This window comes from Staurois parvus, unplaced genomic scaffold (assembly GCF_062004578.1).
Source record: "Staurois parvus isolate SC_StPar_1 unplaced genomic scaffold, SC_StPar_1.0 ptg000682l, whole genome shotgun sequence".
NCBI lineage: Eukaryota > Metazoa > Chordata > Amphibia > Anura > Ranidae > Staurois > Staurois parvus.
This window is the reverse complement of record NW_028318478.1, coordinates 7,063,126-7,083,337: the sequence shown is the minus strand read 5'-3', so window position 1 is coordinate 7,083,337 and position 20,212 is coordinate 7,063,126. Positions and strand designations below refer to the sequence as shown.

At 42.7% G+C, this 20,212-nt stretch overlaps 1 protein-coding gene across 1 annotated transcript in view; it reads left to right on the top strand.

The window, feature by feature from the left end:
* The first annotated feature begins 8,906 nt into the window (after positions 1–8,906).
* LOC149447572 (proprotein convertase subtilisin/kexin type 5-like) overlaps positions 8,907–20,212 on the top strand; it is a 150,300-nt gene continuing 138,994 nt past the window's right edge. Inside the window, exon 1 of the mRNA XM_089652432.1 lies at positions 8,907–9,105. Within this exon, the coding sequence (XP_089508558.1) occupies positions 8,925–9,105 (181 nt within the window). The 5' untranslated portion in view covers positions 8,907–8,924. The remainder of the gene's footprint in view (positions 9,106–20,212) is intronic.

Below are 20,212 nucleotides of genomic sequence, written 5' to 3'. Positions count from 1 at the left end.
ATGCTGTGATCCTGGGACACAGGCCAAGATGCAGAATTCTCCCAGCAAATCCAGAACAGTAAGCATCTATGCTATAGGTAACTACATCAACACAGATTACAGAACTGCATCAAGATTCTAATACACAATCACTTTGTGTCAATATGCTGTATAGCTGAAATACTGTACATGCAGAAGAAGTAGAAGAAATGAGATGTGTACATTTGACATCCCGTGTTGACCCTGGCATTGTTGTGTAAAGAGAATAAAAATTATACAGACCCTGCAGAACAGAAATGTCCAGGTAACCTTAAACACTTGATTAAGATTTCAGTATCCATAGTCACCCTTAGCAGTTGTAGACACCCTGAAGGACCTTAGTGCTAAAGTACCATATACTGTGCCTGGAAATGCAACTCTCCTTATCAAAGTTCAAAGTTTGTTGTTAGAGGTATGAAGTACATGTACCAAGTACAATTACATACTCACTTGTGCACCAGGTGCCAGCTATATCATTATGCCATTCATTGACATTTACAAATGAGACTATGATTAATCCTTTTACCCTAGTGCCCAGTACAGGGACTGCTACATCACTTCCTGTTAGCAGAGTGGATTCAGATTTTCTGACAGGAGAGGATCCTGGGACCTGTAGTCCAATAGCCAACACATCTTGTATTCCTCAGTGCTGACTGAACTACAATAACCAGAGAGCTGGCAAACGAGAAGGAAGGCGGGAAAAGCAGATATTTTCTACAACATGGGACTGGCTCTCTCTCTTGGTGCAGGATTTAGAGCTGAACACAGGGGGACTGCTATTCTCCTTCACAGACAGATTGCTGGCCTGCTGCTGTGAGACTCTGCACATCAGTTCAGCACAATGGTGACAGGGATCGCCACAAAGGAATCGCATCAGCTTCTCTGCCTCGGGAGTGTCACTGTCTGGTCTTCACACAGACACCTCTGCTCACTGCGCTAACAGGCCATCAAGCAGAAACTCTGCACATCCTTGCAAACAGCCAAGAGCCTGGCAAGAACTTTTGTTCCTTGAAGACCATGCTATCCATAGGATTAATAAGCAAGTGGATGCCCAACCTCTTTCTGTCATCACTCTAGAGACACTGCATGCAGACACCTTTACATCTCAGTTACCAAGAGACCTTTGCTTTGAGCAGTACCATGGCTTATCAATTTAACTTCATTGAAATACCAGTATTCACTAATGCTTATGGGCCCCACCATTGCTAGCAGAAGACAACGGATGCCACCATATCAGGAACTTTAAAAATCGTAGGACTCAAGTCGCAATCTCTAGTTAAAAAGACCTTTTCTGTTCTAAGGCCATTGTTATTTAACGTAGGGTACTTATATCTATTTAAGCCAGAGTACATATTTACATAAATCTCTGCATGCTCCGCTGTGGCGCTGGTAGCACAGAGGGAGATGATAAGTCAACAAGTCTTTTCTTCCCCCTCTTACTGCTGGTGTTGCAATTTTAAAGTTGAAGCTTACTACTCATGGATGTACTGTATAACATGTTAAACCTTGTTAAACGTTGTTAAGTGATTATTCCTACTTTACCAGTGTTCTGTTTTTATGTGTTAACTAGGGTTGTATATCCTAAAGCTATTATTTCTGTAGCCTACTCTTTTGAACAAGTCTAATATAGAGGTGTTACTAAAGAATTGTGTCTCTTGCATTATTATTCTGTACTGTTCTATACTGTTGAACCCAGAATATCAGAGGTGTCGGGAAGGCTTGCAAGGTAAGGGCAACCACTGGGGATATGCATTATCATGGGGCCCCTGCTGTGGTAGCTCTACACTTGTATGCATTCATACGGTTTGACAAAAATGTAGACAAAGTTAGCAATGTCTGATGACATTTTGCATTTGTTCTCTGCCATTTCTACAAGGGTTCATTACTGCTTTGCCCTTCATTATGAAATTGCAAACATGTGATGTGTATTATGTTGTTTACCATTATCACCAAAAGTGAATGTGAAAGAATATCCCAAATTCTGAGTTATTACCAGAACAGGAATAGAGGGGAAATCTTCCAGTGGGGACACTAGTTTTGGTAACCCTGGTGATACCCAAGGACTCCCTCACTTTGTAGAGATTTTACCTCACTTCCTGTTTTGGCTACGAGACAGGAAGTGATGGGAAATCTCCCCAATGTGACACAGATGCAAAAAAAAAGCAAACATAACTTACAGGGGGTATGTCCTCTACTATATCCAAAATGAGAAAAGGTTTTGCCTTTAGTTCTACTTAACCTTTTTACTTTCACCAACATGTAGTACCCAAAAAATGTAATATATTGCGTTTATGTGCCCTAATATTAATTTTAGTGTATTTGTTACTTAAATTTAGCATTTTATAAACCGATGCTCTAATATCATTTAACATAAAAAAATGGAACTACAACTATTTTATTCTCTAGGGTTTCTGCTTTCAGAAAATATATAATATTTTGGGGAGTTTTAAATAATCTCCAGGCCCTAAAATTATTTTTTAAAATGTGAGCTAAAAAAAATGCAAAAAAATGGCTCTGGCAGCTAAATAGTTAATGCTGAAGTTTAGCAATAAAAATGTCTCATACTGTGCAGGCATTTGGATCTTTGAGAAATTTTCACTGCAGGGATGCCCCATTCTCTTCTTGTCTCTAAACGTCCGGCACTATGGGGGTTAGTAGTTTTGGGTCTTCTGTGAAGCTGCTGTGAAAAAGTTCCCATTAAAGACTTGCCTCTTCCTCCCTCTGTCAAGGATCCGGATATGACCAGAGATGTGTGGATGGACACAGGGAATAGCAGACTGCAGGAATGATGTAATAAGATAATTTATTAAGAGCTTACACCAATATACAGAAACGCACATGCAACCAAAAACCAAACCCCCAACTAATAATTAGATGCTCAGGAACACAGGCGTAGACAGAGCTGGAGAAGTAGAATGGTCAGGATCAATCGGGTGGATAAGGTACAAAAGGAACAGGCAGGAGAATGGTCAGGAATAGCGGGGGTCGGTGCAGGCAGAGTTCCATCAGAGTCAGAGTCAAGCAGGGGAATCAGGCAGGTAGACAACAGGATGCAGATACAGGGGCTCATGGGAAAACACCAAGGCACTGATTGCAGGCCTGGTACTGCTTAAATACACCTCCTGCAATCAGCCTCAGGTGATGGCTTGATTGCAGGAGTTAGATCCTGGCTGCTGAAAGCACCCGCTGGCAAACACCGGTACTGCAGCCCACACGGCAGGGGAGCCCATTCCTGACACCATCCTTCTCCATTGAGACTTGTTCTTTCATTGCTTTTGCTTACTGTAACATGATTTGTGAATGGAGGAGAGTCTGACAAGTCACAGGATTATCTCCCCTGTTCACAAATTGTGTTACAAGCAGTAAAACCAATGAAAGAATATTTCTCAATGGAAAAGAGACGAGGAGGTGGGCCCTTGTTTGGAACTTTTTCATAGCAGCTTCTGAGAAGACTAACCAAGCAAGGCCGGCCTTTCAGCAGCAGGAAGAGGACAGGGCACCCCTGCACAGAAGATTTCCACAGGATCTTCTGTAGCTAAGTTAAGCTGACAAAGGCTATAAAGAGTTTTTTAAATAAACTTCAGCTTTAAGTCTTTTTCAAAAATTAGGCCCAGATTAGATATAGATTGGGCCTTCCTCTATTCTGTCCACTTTCTCTATATGATTCCTCCCAACAATAGTAATCTCCCTCTTCTTCGTGGATCCCTGTGCAGCAGGAGAGTTCTCCCCTGTAATGTGATAATGCAATCCACAAAAATACAAATGATCATAGGAGAAGAACATATATGTGTAACAGGGCGTCTGAGGTAAAAAAAAAACTCAGTTATTGAATGATAAGTAAAATTTAATCCTCTTTTAGAGTCTATGGCCAGTTTTAATGGCTTCATTCATCATAAATGCACTTAGGATAAGTAGGCTGCACTAAATGTAATATTTATGCTTTCACCGAGTTGCAGTCCGAATTCTCGGTGTGTTAATGTGGTTTTAAGTGGCTGCTAAAGCTTACCAAATACTAAAAATTCAGTGCCAACGCTGGATGCAATTTCCTGCATTCTACACCTTTTGCTTATTACTTTTTATAACCTTTAGCAAACTTTGTAATTTTCAATCCAAGAGATGGAAAACTTGAAGTGGGTAGCCTAACTCATGCTTAGTGAATTTAGTTCTTACACAGAATATTTCCAAATTCAACAAACAGATCTTTATTGAATTGCAGATTGGTCAGAATGTTAATGATAGAATAAGCTAGAATAAATACAAATTCTAATGAATTCTTCATTTTCTCTAACTGCTAGTCTCTCCCATGTATGCAAAACTGGAGAGGGATGTAGATGCTGATGGAACCATTCTTCATCATTCTTTCTCTGCAGTGTTGATCTCTAGACATATATCAGACAATGTCATTAACATTTTTAAAACTACTTATTTTAAACAGATGAGGGCAAAAGGCAGAATTTGCACAAAAGAGTATTACTGTTCACATTGGCTTAAGGCAGTGTTCTCCAAATTGTGGCCCAAGGGCCAAATCTGATGGCCATTATGCAGCCCTTGGGGCACTATTGCTCCTACTGCAACAAGACACTATTCTTCCTACTACAACAAGACACTATTCCTCCTACTGGACACAGAGGAGCATAATTCTTGCCACTGACACCAATGATGGGGCACAATCCCTCCTATTGATACAAATGATGGGGCACTATTCCTCCCACTGATACCAATGATGGGGCACTATTCCTCCCACTGATGCTAATGATGGGGCACTGTTCCTCCCATTCATACCAATGATGGGGCACTATTCCTCCCACTGATGCTAATGATGGGGCACTGTTCCTCCCATTGATACCAATGATGGGGCACTATTTCTACTTCTATTGACCACAGGTGCAATGTAATCGCTTTATTCCCACTGACCACCAAGTACGAGGTATAGTTTACATCCACTGATGCTGGGACATTATCTACTCCCGCCAGCCACATTCTGGCCCATCTACAGTCTGAAGGACAGTATATTGACCCTTTGTTTAGAAAGTTTGGAGACCCCTGGCCTAAGGCAACAAGAAAACTAAAAGAAAATATAAGGGTATCCATTATTTAAACTGGTTTGTGCTATAACTGGATACTGTTTTTGGCGTGAATGTAGGGACCTTTAAGGGGTGGTTTCACTTTGGTGCAGTCGTTCAGCATTTCTGGATTGGGAATGTATAATGAAAGGTGGGGAAAGTTTGGGTGGTTTGTTGCACAGTGGAGAAGCAGATGGAGGAGGAATTCTTTATGGAGAGCTGGAGTATTTAAAAAAATGTCATTATCCAGGGACTTCACCGCCCCCTGGGGGAGTGGGACTACCCCCAAAAGGGGGCAAAAGCGAGAAAGAAACTGCATGAGCATTAGGATCTTCTAATGGAGTACTGTTTAACTTTGTAGTTTGGATGTACATCCTCATTGTCTCAGAAAGATTCTACTAAACAGGAACCAGGTGTGACTGCTTCCTGACAGAAAAAGGCAAAGATGAGCTAAGAGGTATATGTTTGTGCTACTTGTAGTAAACTGTCTGAATAGGTATGGGCCAGACTGAGACCTCAGAGGTTCACCTGCTGTCAGCCTAGTTGCCTCGGTGGGATAGAACCCTTTGTGTGTCTCTAGAAGCTGGGGCTGAGAAATAGGATGTGGCCCCTGCCAAGGGATTATGTACATCTGTGATCGACACAGGAAGGTTCAGGCTACCAGTGTCTGAAGATGACTGTTGGTTCCGATGTATCATGGCAAGTTTCTAAGACCATATTGAAGACACAGAAGCACTTGGTCAGTTGATTTGGGAGGCCGTAATAAAGATATGCCTTACAGGGTAATAGAAGTCCTCCCTACATGATGATCACATCATACATCACTGAACACCAGAAGTTAATGAAAAGTATAATGAGCTGGGATGGGGATCTTCTGATGGTCCTCAACCAGGGGCGGACTGACAACTCATGGGGCCCCCGGGCAATAGGGGATCATGGGGCCCCTCTGTCCTTGCCCAAACTCATAAAAGCCTATGAAAAAGGTACCAGGGACATCTCATGGTACCCCCTACTGACCCTGGGCCCTCGGGCAGTGTCCGAGTTTCCAAATGGTCAGTTCGCCCCTGTCCTCAACTGTTTGCTTTTTGCATCAATTATCCTGGGAAGCCTATGATCTCTCTTTGCCAGAAGTGCTAAAGAATTCACATATGGCATACGAAAGGGACTTTCAGAGTTTAAATGTTTGTGACTACCTAAGGCTAGGTTCACACCTATGCAGGTTGCGTTTAAGCTGTTTCTGCATTGTGTTTTGCGTTGCATTTTGCACTTGCGTTTTTGCCGCGTTTGGAATTTTTTCTTTTTCTTGTTGCTAGGCAGATTTAAAATGCAGTGAAAACGCACTACATGCTTTTCTGCAGTGTTTCTATTGAAGTCTATAGAACCAAAATCAAAAAAGTCCCTGACCCTTTCCAAAAAACGCACCAGGTGAAAACTCGGAGATGTGAACATGTCCCATAGGAAATCATTTTAAATGGACTGTACTGCATTTCTGCAGAAATACTCCTGTGTAAATAATCTTTAACATGTCTAGAGGTATTGGATAATTTTCGAGACTATGACCAATAATCCACAGCTTGATTTTAGCAAGTGATGTACCTAATCTAAGCGTCACTTAACTGAGCCTCAATTGATCAGATAAAGATTAGGACAGGTAGGCCTTCCCTAGAGAGAGATAACATGTATTCCAGAGGGCAGACTTGTTGCAAAATCTCTGTAGTAGTAGTAGTAGTAGTCACTGTTCTCTTTTCTATGGAAGAAAGATAAAACATTTCTAAATGCACCAATAACTATGCACCACTATATGCTGGAACTGTTTCATTATGTGTGTATGTGTTTTCCCCTGCCTCCCTTGTCTGCTGTACAGTGCAGTACTGACAACTGTAGGCTTCTTTTCTTTTTTTTTTTTGGGGGGGGGGGGGTATATCAAATGGCTCCCCAAACATGATATTGCTGTAACAGCTCAGTGAAAGAGTGGGTTTGACAAAAAAAAAAGTTGCCACTGACCCAGTGCCTGTGCACATATACCCAGCTATATACTTATTAATAATGATACCACTGGAATGTTGCAGCCAAGTCAAGCTGCAGGGGCCCCTGAGGTTGATCACAATGTGACATTCAGCATGGTGCAGGAGACCTAAAGACAAGCTCTGTGGTGAAGGGGTGACCCTCCAGCCATTGTCAAACCAGCAGAAACCATATTGTGGCACTTGAACTCAGAGTCAGCCTATCTACTCTACGCTTTGTCCCTAGTGGTATCTAATCTGCCATGCAATCAGACCTCTAACTACCAGAAGTAGCTCTAGCCTATAGTGGTTATTGAGCCCCGAGCTAAAAATAGTTATAGAATCCCAGACAGAGGGGGCAGGATTAACTAAAATAACAGGAGCGACATAAAAACTCTAGAGCAATAAAAAGGTTCACCTACGAATATACAGCAACATGACCACTACACAGCAGCACAGACCTAGCTATCTGGCACTTTGCATTTGAGATAATAACAATAGGACAGGGATAAGTCTGTTACAATGATTTAGATACACACTCAAAAAGCTATGGGCAGCTGCAGTTAAACTATTAAAATATATAAATACTTACCTAACAGTCTCTGCTTCTGGTCTGTGTGAATATACAGCAGCACATGTACTATCATATGGCTCAGCTCTGTGTCTACTTCCTGGTAACTCCTCTTTATATAACATCACAGTGCTCCAATTGGAGTTTCTGACCCAGTTGGCAGGGACAGGAAGTACCTGACTGTAACAAAATAACTCTGTGCTAATAAGCAAAAGCTATTCACAGTAGAGGGTAGCAGATCCCTACAGAATCCTGACCTAGGGTTCAGCACAGACTTCAAAGGGCAACATTGTAATGTAATCCCTACCTCAGTTATATTGGCACAGGTTTGTGCTGGAATTTTTAAGAATACATTTTGTAATTTATTTTTGCTGTATTAGACATTAAATGATAGAATAACAAGACAGTTCTAAATAGAATCTAATGAAAATTTACCTATCTTGAATAGAAAATATGTAGAAAAACGTTAATTAGTTTGTAGATATTAAAGCGGAGCTCCACCCAAAAGGGGAAATTCCACTTTTTAATGCACAGTCCCCCACTCCCCATTAAGGATTAGCACCTTTAGGGAGTGGGTACCCGAATTTGACAGGTACACGCACCCACTTCCGCTGTGATCGCCTAAGGCAATTGGAAGCAGAAGTTGTCCTCCCTCCCTGTAATCTTCTGAGACACGTGACAGGACCCAGAAGACTACGGGACCATTCACAAAGCACAGTGCTACTTGCGCATGTGCAGTGGGCACCCGGCTGTGATGCCGCAAGCTGTCACAGCTGGGTGCCCACACTGAAGATGCCAGCACCAGGGAGAGAAGATGGCTGGTGAAACCAACCATGGTGAGGGCACCACTGGATCGTGGGACAGGTAAGTGTCTGTATTTTAAAAGTGAGCAGCTACAGTTTTTGTAGCTGCTGACTTTTATTTTTTTTTAAATCAACTGGAACTCCACTTTAATATAACAACTCATGATATAGCTGAACAGAGGAGTCCTAGTTTCTCAGAGAGACTTTAATCTGGAGCATCTACAAGTCTGCTACTGAACAAGAAGATGAGATTAGCAGCTAAAATACCCTTTCCAGGCAAGTTTTTTTTCCATGAATAATTCTGGAATTTGATCTAACATTGAAAGACAAACCGGTTTGACCAGTCTGGAGCTCCTGTTTCATACTGGTAACTGATTTCTTTGAGAGGAAAACCTCACTCCCTGTCCATTGTCAGAACACACCTGTTAGTCAGAGGGAGACTGGCAAAGGAACTTTGTGAGGGAAAATGAAGTCAACAACAAAAGTATGTTTCTTTGCTCTTCTTCTCCTGCACCTATCTGGCTATTCGGCAGCCATGTTGTGTCCCAATGGACAGTTTGTTCTTAATGCTCAGTGTGTGAACTGCCACCCAAGCTGTGAGGAATGTAATGGACAGGAGCCCTACGAGTGTACAGAGTGCGGGATAGGTAAGTGACTGTCTTAGTCTTTGTCTTAGTCTTTGCTGAGAGTTCATAATGCATTTGCTATAACCACAGCCACATGTATTGCTATGAAGATATAAGTTGTCTTATGCCTTCATACAGTTGTGTACTGCAGCCAATAGCTATTCAACGTGAAAATACTTTCATTCATTGTAACATGTTCTTTGTTTTATCGATAACTAAAACAGAAAACTGATTCATTAAACAAAACTAGGTTCTTGTAGTAGATTGTTTTGTAAACATCTATTAAATAAAATAAATATATGTAATATATTTATTGGACTATGTATGTGCGCGTGCTTTTTTGTGCAATTTTGCATGAAAATCACACAAAAGAGGTGCATGACCCTTTTATAGAAATGTGCCACACCAGAATGCATGCTACTTTGTTACCACGAACTTTGGCGCGTGCAAAGCACTCACATTATAGCAAGGTGCATTGGAGTGCCATTAAGAATTAAATGTAAATCTAGCCTAAAGATTAACCTTCTCCTTTTTGTGTAATTTTTGACAGAGTAGTTAAGAGTTTATGTTCTTGAATAGGCAGTACTTACCTAACCAAGATAGCACTTACAGTTGGGTCCATATATATTTGGACACAGGCACAATTTTAGATTTTTTCAGGTATTTACCAAAACATATTCAAGCTATAGTTATATAATAGATATAGGCTGAAAGTGCACACTCTCAGGTTTAATTTGAGGGTATGTACATCCAAATTGGAGGAAGGGTTCAGCTCTTCAGAGCAGCCATCCCCCCTTTTGCAAGGGACCAAAAGTAATTGGACAAATGAATATAATCATAAATAAACTGTTCATTTTGAATATTTTGTTGAGAATCCTTTACTGGCAATGACTGCCTGAAGTCTGGAACCCATGGACATTACCCAAGACTGGGTTTCCTCCTTTCTGATGCTTTGCCAGGCTCTAACTGCAGCTGTCTTCAGTTGTTCTTTGTTTGTTGGTCTTTCTGTTTTTAGTTTTGCCTTCAGCAAGTGAAATGCATGCTCAATTGGGTTGAGATCAGGTGATTGACTCAGCCATTGCAGAATATTCCACTTCTTTTCCTTCAAAAGCTCCTGGGTTGCTTTTGCAGAATGTTTTCGATCATTGTCCATCTGTACTGTGAAGCGTTGTCCAATCAACTGCATTTGGTTGAACCTGGGCTGAGAGTATATCTCTAAACACTGCAGAATTCATCCGACTGCTTCTGTCACATCATCAGTCAACACCAATGACCCAGTGCCACTGGAAGCAATGCATGCCCATGCCATCACACTGCCTCCACCATGTTTTACAGATTCCTTTGTGTGCTTTGGATCATGAGCTATTTCAAGCCTTCTCCACACTTTTTTCTTCCTGCCATTCTGGTACAGATTAATCTTACTGTCATCCGTCCAAAGAATGATTTTCCAGAACTGGTCTGGCTTTTTTAGATTTTTTTTGGCAAAGTCTAATCTGGCTTTTCTATTCTTCAGGCTTATGATTGGTTTGCGCCTTGTGGTGAACCCTCTGTATTTACTCTTGTGAAGTCTTCTCTTGATTGTAGACTTTGACAATGATACGCCCACCTCCTGGAGAGTGTCCTTCACTTGTCTGGATGTTGTGAATGGGTTTTTCTTTACCATAGAGAGGATCCTGCGATCTTCCACCACTGTTGTCTTCTATGTACGTTCATGCCTTTATGTTGCTGAGCTCACCAGTGCATTCTTCTTTCTTCAGAATGTACAAGACTGTTGATTTGGCCACTCCTAATGTTGCTGCTATCTCTATGATGGATTTGTTTTGTTTTTGGAGCCTTACAATGGCCTGTTTTACTTCCATGGACAGCTCCTTTGAACGCATGATGTAGGTTCACAGTATTAGATTCCAAATGAAAATTCCACACTTAGAATAAACTCCAGACCTTTTGCCTGCTTAATTGATGAAGAAATAATGAATAAGTAACCCACACCTGGCCATGAAACAGCTTTTGATTCAATTGTCTGAACACTTCTGACCCCTTGAAAAAGGGTGGAGGGCTACTCTTAAGAGATGTAATTCCTAAATCCTTCCTCCAGTTTGGATGTACATACCCTCAAATTAAACCTGAGCGTGTGCACTTTCAGCCCATATCCATTATATAACTATAGCTTGAATATGTTTTGGTAAAAACCTGAAAAAAATTAAATTGTGCCTGTGTCCAAATATATATGGACCTAACTGTATCTTAATCCCAGACTGACACTTTGAAAGTTCCACAATACTGACTCCTGCTTCAGTGCAGAGATAAGCCCCATACACACAGGCCGAATATCGGCCAAAATCAGCTAGTACAGTAGATACCAGCTGATATTTAGCCCGTGTGTATGGGTCTTTGACAGAAGCCAAACTTTTTTTGTTCAGCCCAGTGTGTGTGCTAGGCTGTAGTTGTGTAATTTTCCTACTGATGTCACTGAGCATAAGTAAAAAGCATATTTAGTATATCTCTGCAATACATGCACATCTCCCCATGTTTTATGCCTTTAAAATACTGCAAGCAGAGTTGTAATTATTTCTTTTGCGATCTGTGCAATAATGCCATTGACACAGGTGGAGAGGGTACACTGGAGCCTCCCAAAAGTCCAAGACCCAGCTTCTAAGACACCAAGAGCATGTACCTCCAGCACCAGTGTTCACCCCTGAATCCATCTTCCAACACAGCTCACCTCTGCCACCCCTACTACTCTTTTCCAACACTGCCCACTTCTGCACTCTTTTATACATTCTTTTATCAAAATGCGCCCCTGCATCCCTCTTCCAACACAACTCACCTCTGCTGTATCTTCCTTACTACTCTCTTCCAACACTGCTTACTTCTGCACTCTTTGCCACCCTTTTTCTCATAAAAACTCATCATCTCCTGTCATCCACTTCCAACACTGTTCACTCCTGCATCCCTTCTACCCTCTTCACTTCTGCACTATTTACCACCCTCTACTAACACTCCTCACTCCTGAATCTCCTGCCACCCTCTTCACTTCTGCACTCTTTGCTGCCCTCTACTAACACTGCTCACTTCTGCATCCCTGCTACCCTCTTCACTTCTGCACTCTTTGCCACCTTCTATTAACACTGCTCACTTCTGCATCCCTGCCACCCTCTTCACTTCTGCGCACTTTGCTGCCCTCTACTAATACTGCTTACTTCTGCATCCCTGCTACCCTCTTCACTTCTACACTCTTTGCCATCCTCTACCAACACTGCTCACTCCTGCATCCCTGCTACCCTCTTCACTTCTACACTCTTTGCCACCTTCTACTAACACTGCTCACTTCTGTATCTCTGCCACCCTCTTCACTTCTGCACTCTTTTCCGCCCTCTACTAACACTGCTCACTCCTGCATCGCCTGCAATCCTCTTCACTTCTACACTCTTTGCCACATTCTACTAACGCTGCTCACTCCTGTATCCCTGCCACCCTCTTCACTTCTGCACTCTTTGCCACCCTCTACTAACACTGCTCACTCCTGCATCCCTGCTACCCTCTTCACTTCTGCACTCTTTGCCACCCTCTACTAACACTGTTCACTCCTGCATCTCCTGCCACCCTCTTCACTTCTACACTCTTTGCCACCCTCTACTAACACTGCTCACTCCTGCATCCCTGCTACCCTTCTCACTCCTGCAGTCTTTGCCACCTTCTACTAACACTGCTCACTCTTGCATCCCTGCCACCCTCTTCATTTCTGCACTCTTTGCCGCCCTCTACCAACACTGCTCACTTCTGCATCCCTGCTACCCTCTTCACTTCTACACTCTATGCCACCCTCTACTAACACTGCTCACTTCTGCATCCCTGCTACCCTCTTCACTTCTGCACTCTTTTCCGCCCTCTACTAACATTGCTCACTCCTGCATCCCTGCTACCCTCTTCACTTCTGTACTCTTTGCCGCCCTCTACTAACACTGCTCACTCCTGCATCCCTGCTACCCTCTTCACTTCTGTACTCTTTGTCACCCTCTACTAACACTGTTCACTCCTGCATCTCCTGCCACCCTCTTCACTTCTACACTCTTTGCCACCCTCTACTAACACTGCTCACTCCTGCATCCCTGCTACCCTTCTCACTCGTGCACTCTTTGCCACCTTCTACTAACACTGCTCACTCCTGCATCTTCTGCCACCCTCTTCACTTCTGCACTCTTTGTCACCTTCTACTAACACTGCTCACTCCTGCATCTCCTGCCACCCTCTTCATTTCTGCACTCTTTGCCACCGTCTACTAACACTGCTCACTCCTGCATCCCTGCTACCCTCTTCACTTCTGCACTCTTTGTCACCTTCTACTAACACTGCTCACTCCTGCATCTCCTGCCACCCTCTTCACTTCTGCACTCTTTGTCACCTTCTACTAACACTGCTCACTCCTGCATCTCCTGCCACCCTCTTCATTTCTGCACTCTTTGCCACCGTCTACTAACACTGCTCACTCCTGCATCCCTGCTACCCTCTTCACTTCTACACTCTATGCCACCCTCTACTAACACTGCTCACTCCTGCATCTCCTGCCACCCTCTTCACTTCTGTTCTCTTTGCCATCCTCTACTAACACTGCTCACTTCTGCCTCTCCTGCCACCCTTTTCCGAAACTCTTCACCCCACAATTCTCTTCTAACACTGATTTCCCCTGCAACCTTTGCAGACTGCAGCCTTCTTCCCTGATGGCTTACAGTTTACCTCAGCTGTAAGTGACGTAAGGTAGAACTGCTGCTCCAACTGGAGGAGGTAACAGGCTGTGGACAGAGCTAAGGTAAAGCTAAATGATGTGGCTATTATCCATAGCCATCCACAGCCTGTAGGTCCAGACTGGAAAGTTGCAGGAAGGGCAGTGATGTCCAGAAATAATATGGCTGAATGGTGCTTGGGGGCTCAGCAGACCGTGAATTTCAAAGCTTAGCATGAAGGCAACTGTAGTCTGGTGGTTGGGAGTTACTTGTGTAGCGCACAATGAATGTGGCTCGCAACTACACTGGTAACATGGACACTCTGGTGGCGATTTGACCCCAAATCTCCCCCCTTAGCGACCCTCCTGGCTGTTGGCACAGACAAATACTCATTCATCTGACAGAATCCAGTGCACTTCCAGCTTCCTGCTCAGGTTGACAACACAGTGCCTTTTCAGCATTGATTTCCCAAGCAACTTTGTCAGCCCTTTTTGTTGAACTACAGAACTCTGCCAATCCCCTTCCCCTCCTTCTCTCTGTCCCACTACACTTGCAAGCATTGATTTTTTGCCCAGCTAAACCATGCTGCTGCCTTCCATTGTCTGTAGATAAAGAATTCTTTGAAGATTTAATTCTGTGGGCTGTGCCTACATCAACTAGAACTGATGTCCCTGCAGCTTTCTCTGTAAGAAGTTTACAATTTTAAAAGCCTGGTGATGACATCAGGAGTAAGGCCCCACACACAGGGTGAGCTGGGGGACCCACACCTTTAAGGACCTTAATGTCAAATTGGGACACTGTATTTGTGCTGCCGCATGTCCCAATAGACAACAATAGGATGCCGGTAAGGGGATGCACACAACATCTGTGCATCCCCATGTCTGTAAAATATGACCCTGCATGGGGCATCCAGCTAATCCCCCTGTGTGAATGGGGCCTAATAAAACTGTTTCTTGATCAAGAACAAGACAAAAGCAAAACAATTAATGCTGGTACATGCTTTAGGGAAATGGAGAAGGAGATTTGGGTACATTTTGTTATCATGTCTATACAAATTGTTTAGGACTGAAAGCTCATATTTCACTAAGGATAGCCTATAATAAAAAATTACTGGTGGTAAGGGGGATTGATGATGATAATGTTTTCTTCATTTATGTTAGTTCTTTTTACCTGGTTTCCCTTGTATATCATTTGTTTTTTTTTTTTACTTTTTGGGTTACAGCCTTTTTGGTCATAATTAAGGTATGGAATGTTTGCACTACAGACAAATGAACAATTTTCAGCAAATTATTTGAAGCTTTGGAATCCGGAACAATGATATCTGAATATGTATTGTAATTGGTTACTGCTCAAAAAAATTAAAGGGACACTTTTTAATCAGAGTATAGCATCAAGTCAGTTAAACTCCTGGGATATTGATCTGGTCAGTTAAGTAGCAGAGGGGGTTGTTAATCAGTTTCAGCTGCTTTGGTGTTAGTGAAAGTAACAACAGGTGCACTAGATGGGCAACAGTGAGATGACCACCAAAACAGGAATGGTTTTACAGGTGGAGGCCACTTACATTTTTTTCCTTACTCATCTTTTCTGACTGTTTTTCACTAGTTTTGCATTTGGCTAGGGTCAGTGTCACGTGTGAACAGGGCCCCATTCTTATGGTAGTAGTGTTTAACTGGAAAAAAACAGAAGCAGAATTGGAAAAGAGATTAAAAAGTCTTCTATAAAAATATATTTTGACTGTATATACATAAATGCCAGCCCTGCAAGTTTTTCACATTTTATCATCCAGGCTGGTTAAATGTTGGTTAGGTGGGAATCCTATGTACATGAGTGGGCTGACAGTGTCTTTGTATTACCTAAAGTGGGTTCTTTTCACCACCGAGTTAATATGGCTGAAGTGCTCAGAATATTCACTGCATCCCACAGAACAACCATGCCAAACTCAAACAAAAGGTAGCCATACACAGCTCAGTTGTCTCTCATTCAAAAAAATTAAAGGAACACTTTTTAATTAGAGTATAACATCAAGTCAATTAAGCTCCTGGGATATTGATCTGGTCAGTTAAGTAGCAGAGGGGGTTGTTAATCAGTTTCAGCTGCTTTGGTGTTAATTAAATTAACAACAGGTTCACTAGATGGGCAACAGTGAGACGAACCCCCCAAACAGGAATGGTTTTACAGGTGGAGGCCACTTACATTTTTTTCCCTACTCATCTTTTTTGACTGTTCGTCACTAGTTTTGCCTTTGGCTAGGGTCAGTGTCACTACTGGTAGTATGAGGCAATACCTGGACCGTACAGAGGTTGCACAGGCTCCTCCAGGATGGCACATCAATATGTGCCATTGCCAGAAGGTTTGCTGTGTCCCCCAGCACAGTCTCAAAAGTATGGAGTAGATTCCAGGAGACAGATGGTTACTCTAGGAGAGCTTTCTGCTCCTTTGTGCAAGGAGGAACAGGATCAGCACTGCCAGAGCCCTACAAAATGACCACCAGCAGGTCACTGTTGTGAATATCTCTGACCGAACAATCAGCAACAGACTTCATGAGGGTAGCCTGAGGACCCAACAACCTCTATTGAGCCCTTTTCTCACTCCTGGCACCATGGAGCTAGATTGGCATTTGCCATTGAACACCAGAATTGGCAGGTCCGCCACTGGCGTCCTGTGCTTTTCACAGATGAGAGCAGGTTCACCCTGAGCACATGTGACAGATGTGAAAGGGTCTGGAGAACGTTATGCTGCCTATAATATCGCTCAACATGACCATATTGGTGGTGGGTCAGTGATGGTCTGGGAAGGCATATCCATGGAGGGACGCACAGACCTCTACATGCTAGACAATGGCACCCTGACTGCCATTAGGTATCAGGATGAAATTCTTGGACCCATTGTCAGACTCTACGCTGGTGCAGTGGGTTCTCGGTTCCTCCTGGTGTACAAAAATGCCCGGCCTCATGTGGTGAGAGTATGCAGGCAGTTCCTGGAGGATGAATAAATTGATACCATTGGCCCCCTTGCTCGCATGACCTAAATCCAATAGAACACCTCTAGGATATCATGTTTCGATCCATCTGACACCGCCAGGTTGCACCTCAGACTTTCCAGGAGCTCAGTGATGCCCTGGTCCAGATCTGGGAGGAAATACCCCAGGACACCATCCCTCATCTCATTAGGAGCATGCCACAACATTGTCAGGCATACATACAACCATGTGGGGGCCATACAAACTACTGAGTACCATTATGAGTTGCTGCAATGAAATTTCAGCAAAATGGACTAGTCTGCTGCATCATTTTCAGGGTGTCTTTGAATTCAGTCTTCTGTAGGTTGATAATTTTCATTTCCGTCAAACAATAGGGCATCCTTATGTTCCTAACACAATTCCCAGTCCATATCAGTATACATATCCAGCATGATATTTTTCCCTATTGAGATCTGATGTGTTTTCAAAGTGTTGCTTTAATATTTTTGAGCATAGTACAATGGTATTATACTCCATATAGATTTTTTTAATTTTTGTATAGACCAGGAAATATTAAAGCTCATCTCCAGAGAAAGGAATAATCCTCTCTTGCAATGGGACTGCCCCTGCACTGCAAAGGTTAAGTGCTGATTTAGGTCTAGCTGTTTTGGTTATCCTATTCCTGCTTCCCTGGCAGCTGGTGCTCTCCTCTTCTCCCCTTCAGCCCAACAGTGGATTGCCCCTTGAGGTCCTCACATTCAGGGCAGGGCTAGGGGCTCTGCTTTATACATGATGATGTCAGACGACCTGCAACTTCTGGAGCATAGGAAAGAGGTAATTGTGGGGACCAAATATAGCAGCATAGAAGGAGCCTGCGGAAGTGGAGAAACAAGTAGATGTACACGTGTATGGAAGCATTGCAGTCCAGGGATAACCCTACTGCAAGAGAGGATTTTTACTTTAACCTCCCTGGAGGTATTCTCGAGTGTAGCTCGGGGTAAAGTTTCAGCACCACAAGCGGTAACCCTGAGTTACACTCGTGAATACCCTGTAGCGCTGCTCCGGGATCTCTTCTTCACTTACCATGTCCTTCGCTCCCATGATGTCCCTCCTGCAGTGTCCCCGGCAATGTCCTCTGGCCGATGCCAGCATCTGCCTTCTGGATTCTGTTCCCCGCACCGTCAGTACGTACGGGGACAGAATTGCGGGAAATTAAAAAATGTGAAAAAGTGACATTCACTAAATACACTAAAATCACAGAGTAAAACATTACTGTATCAAACCATTTCACATACATTTTGTCCCGAGTGCTTTGTCCTGTGCCCTGCCTGCATTTTTACTGTTCTTTCTGCCTGGAAACTGAGAAATGTCCATGGTGTCCAAAAAGCGTCCCTTTAGGTCAAAAGCGGTTTTAGACCAGCTAGAGAACAGCGATAGTAAATCAGAACCACTTGCAGAATTGAGTGATAATGATTCGTGGGGAAATTCGTCATCAGACACTGAAAACAATTATGCGACTTTGCTCAGTGATGTGCGAACTTGGCGCTATATTTCAAATTTCAGTGTTTTTGGTTTGATTATATTATTGAATTAAATTTATTATTATATTATGTTTCAAATTTTAACATACCCATGATGTTTACTAGACCCTTGTTCGGACGGATTTCAATGAGTTATTCCTAAAAATTACAGGCCTCCAATAAAAAAAATACATATTTCCACGCAAAAAAATTTACCGCTTTGAGTACAGAAATAATAACATAATCAGACTGCTAGGGAGGCTACAGTGGTTCTAAATACAGGGTTTTTTTTTGCCTTCATGCATTCTATGCATGAAGGTAAAAAAACCTTCTGGGTGAATCTCCTCCCTCAGCCCCCCCTTTATACTAACCTGAGCCCTCCCCTCTGGATCCAGCAATATGCACAGGAGCCTCAGCTGCCCTGGGACTCTCTCACTTCATTGGCTCCCACAGCAGCAGAAGTCATTGAATCCTGCTGCTGTCAATCACAGCCAGTGAGCCAATGAGGAGAGAGTGGGGGTGGGGTCTAGATGCGCTCTATGTGTGAATGGACAATGTCCGTTCATAGGAACGTGGATCTGGAGCGAGCCTATTTGAATTCCCCCATAGCAAGAGGCTTGCTATTGGGGGCATTTGGCAGGAGTGAGGAGCCAGGACTGCCAGTGGGGGTCCCTAAAACTAGAGGAACTGGACTGCTCTCTGCAACACCACTACACAGAGCAGGTAAGTATGAAATGTTTTTTTTTTTATTTTACCCTTTAGAATCACTTTAAGCATATCTGTTTTGTTATTTCAGACTGTAACCCTATTGGGAAGATTTCCCTCACTTCCTGTCCCTTTGATGACAAAAAACAAGAGAGCAGGGACAAAGGGAACAGAAAAGTACAGAGGACACTGAAAACATTTGGGCTGATTTATTAAAGGATTTGAGAATCTTCACACATAAATGTGGATAATCACTTCAATTATCCAACCATGTGAAAAAATATTCCTTTTTATTTCCTTCTAGACATGATTAGATAATTAAAGTGAATGTTCACACAATATATTGCGTAAGATTTTCAACTCCTTTAGTAAATCAAACCAAATATATTGTGTGAATATTCAATTATGCAGACATGTGCAGATAAAGGAGCAAACAGGATTTCGCTTTTCACATATTGAATCATTGAAGAGAATATTCAAATAATCTAACCCTTTCCCACTCTGCTAAATAGGTGTCCTTGTTTTTATTTTTGTTCCCATTGGAGAGATTTAACATCACTTTCAGTCCTCCTAGGAAGTGAAAAATGTTTTGACTGCAGTTGAACTTAAACCCAGAACCCTGCATTCACTATATCTGGTCTCCCGCAGTACACAGAACATGGAAATGCAACTATTTTAGTAAATATAAACTGCTAAATACCTTTCCTCATCAGCAATTATATCAGTCTTGTGACTTCTATCAGTGTCCAGCAGAGCCCTGGTTAAAGCTTGTAGGAGGAGTTTTCATTCTCCCCTATGAGCCTGCAGGACCCCTGACCCTCTGTCTGGACAGTGTTGATTGGTCCTGTGCTGATCACATGCACTCTCCCAAGAAAATAAAAAACTCTCTAGCGATACATACCACACCGAGCATGTGCAGAGTGTCTCCACATGATATGTCTTATCAGGAGATAAAAGGGGGGCTATGGAAGAAGGGGAGGATCATAGAAGTCAGGATCAAGCAGCATTTTTACAAAATGAAGAGGATTAACCCTTTAGGTTCAACAGGGAATATATAAAGCATGCTTTACTGCATATACAGACAGATTTTACTGTTGTGGGTTTAGTAACACTCTAAACAGCAAATTAAAATATAACTAAAGGCAAATCTTTTTTTGGATTGGCAAAGAGTGGTAGGAGGCTAGAACCCCTGCCAGGCTTTATTTCTGTGTCTCTGCTAAGGA